The sequence below is a fragment of the Habropoda laboriosa genome, unplaced genomic scaffold (assembly GCF_001263275.1).
Source record: "Habropoda laboriosa isolate 0110345459 unplaced genomic scaffold, ASM126327v1 scaffold22, whole genome shotgun sequence".
Taxonomy (NCBI): domain Eukaryota; kingdom Metazoa; phylum Arthropoda; class Insecta; order Hymenoptera; family Apidae; genus Habropoda; species Habropoda laboriosa.
Genome location: NW_017100261.1, coordinates 7,659,751 through 7,665,387, shown reverse-complemented (window position 1 = coordinate 7,665,387; position 5,637 = coordinate 7,659,751). Strand labels below are relative to the sequence as shown.

Here is a 5,637-nt window from a genome sequence, read left to right as displayed (position 1 = left end):
GAAATTGCTGAACAAAAGCGTAATCAACAAAACAAGAAATCTTTGAATCCATTTGAAGTGCATATAAATAGAGATAAACAAAATGTTTTGGGAAGAAAAAGCAAAGCAGACAGAGGGCTTCCAGGTGTATCACGTACAAAAGCAATCAACAAACGGAAAGGAACACTTCTTCAAGAATATAAATTGAAAAATAAGGATAATTTATTTTTAGACAAACGTATAGGTGAAAGAAATTTAGCTATGAGTCAAGAAGACAAAGCCATAGCTAGATTTGCAGCAGAACATATGAAAGCTCATAAGAAAAAAAATATTTATAGTTTAAATGATGAAGAAGTATTAACACACAGAGGTCAAACTTTAGAAGAAATTGAAAAATTTGATGATCCAAAAAGTGATGATGAGATTAGTGATGATGAAAATAGAAGTGGAAAATTAGATAACAAGTTTGTTGGTGAAGCTCACTTTGGTGGTGGTATTTTGTCAAAACCAGAAAGTACAAAGTCCAGGAAAGATATTATTGATGAACTTATAGCTGAATCAAAAAAACGAAAAGCTGAGAAACAGAAGATACGTGAGGAAACCTTAGATTTAACAGAGAAACTTGATTCTGAATGGAAAGATCTCCTTCCAATTATTTCAGCAGCTAATAAATCCACTGAAGAAACAATTGAAAAAACAAAAGCTGATGATTTTGATATTGCTTTACGTGAATTAAAATTTGAAGCTAAAGGTATGCCAACAGATAAATTAAAATCTGAAGAAGAAATTATTAAAGAGGAGAAAGAAAGACTGGAAGCTCTTGAAGCAGATCGATTAATAAGAATGAAAGGGCTTGTAAATAATTCAAGTAATGAAATTAGGCACAAATCTGCAGATGATCTTGATGATGGCTTTGCATTAGAAGCTGTACATGATGAACCATTAGTTGATGAAGAAAATTTAGATAAAGATACACAGAAGGATTCAAGTGATGAAGATGATAGTGATACTGATGTTGATGTTGAGGATACTGTAGAAAATGAGAGTAATGATGGCAATGAAGATGATGATAATGATGAATTAATTTCTAATAATAATGAAGAAGAAACTGCTAATGACCATGAGGATGAACAATCAAACAGTGTTAAAATGAATGGCACTGTTAAGAAAAAAGGAGAAACAGAAAATGCTGAAAGTGAAATAGATGAAAATTTTAATGAAGGAGACTCAGATCCTGAAGATTCTACAGATGATGATTTATCAGATTTAAAAGAATCAGAATCTTCTAGTGAAGATGAGAATGAGTTAGATAAAAAAAATAATAAAGTTGTTTCAAAAGAAAAATCAAGTATAAAACCAGAAACTGATGCAGATGTTTCTCAGTTGAGTGATAAAAGTAGAAAACAAGAAATTAGAGATGATCTTTTGAAGAGGAAGGACATCATGGAAAAAGCAAGGGAAGAACTACCTTATACTTTTAACATACCAGAAAGTTTTGAAGAATTACAGGAATTACTGCATAATCATAATGCTGACTATCAGTCAATTATCATAGACCGTATAATTAAATGCAATCATTGGTCATTAAATAATGCAAATAAGGAAAAGTTATCAAACTTATTTTTGCTTTTACTACAGCATATAAATGATTAATTATACATATTTGTCTCAGATTATCTCCTTTCTTATATGATCTTGCACATTTGAATTCAGCAAATGCTAGAACTGTTGTACAAGCTATAATTAAAGAAAAACACGAGGAGTTCGAAAAAAATAAAAAGAAATATCCTGGTCTAGATACAGTATGTTTAACACATGATTATGTTAAAAACATATTTTATATACAATCAAGTACAATTTTCTAACAAATATTTCTTGTTTCAGCTTATTTTCTTTAAATTAGTTTCATTAATATATCCGACGTCCGATTTCAGACATCCTATCACTACCCCTTGTCTAATATTTATGTCTCAAATTTTACTTAGAAGTCGCGTTAAAAATAAAATAGACATTTCGAAAGGTCTTTTCATATGTACTTTGGTTTTAGAGGTAAATAGAATTGCTTTTTAATTTTATATGTATAATTTAATATGATATACAAAATTGTGGTATATTAAATATCAACGTTTTATTTACAGTACACGGCAATAAGCAAACGATTTGCTCCATCTGTAATAAATTTCTTGCGTGGAGTAATTTACATATCTACACCCAAGCATTTAATTCAAGGAATGAAAATGATACCGCCATTTAAAACAATTGGAGAATTGAGTAATTTATTAGTACTTGATGATGACCAAACTCATTTAGATATTAACCCAAGTAGCACACTTATGAAAGCAAATGATTTAGTAGATGAATCTTTAGACGATGAATTTAGAATAACAGCTCTGTTAACAACCGTAAACTTATTGCGTGAATTTAAGAATCATTTTGAAGAACTAGAAGCTGTATATTCGATATTCGAACCAATTATAAAATTACTTAAACCAAATATCTTCGATAAATATCCGAAAAATGTAAAGAAACATATTAAACAATTACAAAAAGACTTAAAAGAATTGAAGAACAAAAAGCTAGAATATATTGTGTTTCAAAAGAAGAAACCAAAAGCATTAAGACTGTACGAGCCACGAATTGAAGTTGTGTATGTAATAGTTTTAAATAACATTGTTTTTATAAATGTGTATCGACATTCGTCAAACATGAAATGTTTTTTGCAGGTATGACGGTAAAAGACACAAGCCCATGTCGAAGGAGAAGGCCGAAAAAGAAAAACTCTTGCATAAATATAAGAAAGAAATGAAGGGCGCTATACGTGAAATACGAAGGGACAGAGCATTCTTAGCGAAGGTTCAAATAAAACAACAACTTAAGAGCGACGAAGAACGTAAACGCAAGGTGAAAGAAATCTTTGGGGATGCTGCCATGCAACAGAGTGAATTAAAGAAATTTAAGCGGAAGAAATAAAAGTAATAGAATAAATATAGCATTTTAGAGTATGTGTACATTAATTTTCCTCAGGTCATGTTTCTGTTTGAACGACTTACCGCGAAGTAATGTAGAATGCGGAGTACGATGCTCCATAATCACTGTAGTAGCATTTTATGAGATTTTCGAAATTCCAACATTTGACTACATGTTTTTGATATTGAACAATTCGATATAAAAATCCCTTAGCACATCTTATTCGTTTTTACTATAATACAGTAACTGTATTATATAAATTGATATTATCTTAAGACAATAAAATGTACATAAACTATGTAAGTATAATAAATGATTTATAGAAGTTTATTTCTTACTATCTATTGAGTTGTTTTATTTGATTACACGTACATATTTCTTGATTAAAAATATTATTACTTTAAAATGGTTGAAATAAATTAAACGGCCAATTCTCTTGCGGATGCGTAGCAAATGAATCACAGGTATTTGAAATTGTATTTTCTTTCATCATGTATTCTGGTATAACTAAGTGTGTTTTAAAACTATCAAATATTTTGTTATATGTAGGCTGAGTTTGTGTAACCTGGCTATTTGTAATTTTACACATAAGTTTTGATTTATCTTTTAAATAAATTACAGAATGCCACTTATCGAAATATTCCTTCAAAATTTCCAAATTTGCAAATGATTTCGTTGCCGCATTTTCTAATTGCATATCCCGTTCGTGATCGATATTACAAAGAGAATTTCTTAAAATCCTTTTAAGACCTTCGCGTAATAGGAATTTTGTATGCAATACTATTGCTGCCTCTATATTATTGTTTAATATTACTTTCTGCACAATATACTCTTTCCAAGATAGAAAGCACTTCTTCATAATTTTATGTTTTATCATCGAAATTACAAGAATTTCTTTTTTACGTGTAACTAAAACATCTTGCAACTTGGTATGCCAATGTACAATATATCTTTTCAATAAAAAACTATGAGCGATCTCGTTAAGTTTCTCTTTGTGAACCATTTTCATTTTATACTGTTGAGAAAATGTTTTCCAACTAGAAAAATATTTACAAGTTAAACGAAATTCCCAGAATTCGATAGCACGGTTCAGTTTTTGTTTATCTTGTACGGTACTGTAAAGTGCCCTTCTCCATTTCTCAATGTATACATTTTGCAGTAGTCCAATAATTTGTTCGCTTTTGCTGTTTAAATAAGATAATTTAATTTTCTTCTCTTTCCTATAAACGGCATAACTACGAAACTTTCTCAAAAATTTAACTGCCAATTTTTTCTCATAAAAATGTTGTGCTGCAAACATCTTTCTTCTTTTACATTTTTTTCGAACTACATATAAACGCCAATTAATTAATATTCTACGTTTTCTTTTATTATCAAGTATGCTTTTCATTTCACAAATTTTCATAGCATTTTGCACTTTTTTATTATACCACTCTTGCCATGCAAAATACACTTTTTGCATAAGTTTAGAATTGTAAAATATTTCGGCGTTTTCATTTGCTATTCTATCAGTGATCGATTCGTTTACACGCTAGTACAGAAGAAATAAGATTTAACAACAATAAGCGTAAATGCAATTTCTAAATTAACTTTAGCAAAATCCTACCACAACAAACTGTTTAAAATATTGTTTTAACAAGTTTTTTCTATAGTATGCTACAACACATTCTTCTTTATTTAACTTTTCTAGTTTGTAATTATGATATGTCGTCCAGGCATAGAAATATTTTTCTAACAATTTATTTTTGTAATGCATAATTGCACATTCTGTTTTACTTTTTTGCAATGGAAAATCGCAAACATTAATCCAAGCTGTTAGGAAATTTCGTAAAACTTTTTTTGCGTACAATTTATGTGCCTAAATTAAAAATTATTTATTATTACGAAAAAAAGATAATTATAATTAATATTACCTCATCAACTTTATCTTGTATCATTTTTTTTTGCCTTTGTAACATTACATATATTTTCCAATTTGTAATACATTTGTTTAAACAACACATATTATAAAATGATTGTGCTCTTTCTAATAGTGCTTTCTCCTTATTTACTATTAAAATATAGCTACACCAATATGTAAAATATTTCCTTAACAAAGACTTAGAATAATGTTTCTCTGCTTTAATAAGGTTTACAGAAATTAGAAATTTATTAGTGCAAGTATCCATAGATGAAACAATATATTTCCATTTTAATAATACGTTTTTTGAAAATGCATTTAAAACCTTTTTTTGCAATTTTTTATAGTAAAAATAGTCTGCTTTATATGTAGCCCTTCTTGTATGTAATTTGTGTACAACATATATTTTCCAGTGATCAAAAACATTTCTTAAAATCATTCTTTGATGAAAATTAATATGTGATCTCTGAATAGGACTAAATAATTAAAGTAGTTAGCTTTATATTATTATAGTATTTCCTTCATTTGGACTTGGATTTCTTACTTTGCAGATTGTTGAGTATTAGTATTTATAATATCTGACATATCTTTGTCACTTATTATACCTTGCATAATTTTTGATATATTGCTATATTTAATTGAAGGATTCTGTGATAGAGCATTTTTAAACCAGTAATGCAATGATTGTAGTTCCAAATTATACATATAGCTTTTATTAACTATTTTTTCCATTGCTATACTAGTTTTATTAATATGTTTTATTTGTATTTATTATTATATATGTAGGTGTT

The 5,637-nt window shown here is 28.3% G+C and overlaps 1 protein-coding gene across 1 annotated transcript; it reads left to right on the top strand.

Annotated features, from left to right (window-relative positions):
- Window positions 1-3: 3 nt before the first annotated feature.
- On the top strand, window positions 4-2,949 carry LOC108572648 (nucleolar protein 14 homolog; the record flags this gene model as incomplete). Its single annotated transcript, XM_017934909.1, is given in 5 exon segments — window positions 4-1,627; window positions 1,630-1,781; window positions 1,864-2,028; window positions 2,118-2,626; window positions 2,703-2,949. Coding segments are annotated over 5 exon segments (2,697 nt in total), but the record flags the coding sequence as incomplete, so codon positions are not given.
- Between the last annotated feature and the right edge of the window lie 2,688 nt (window positions 2,950-5,637).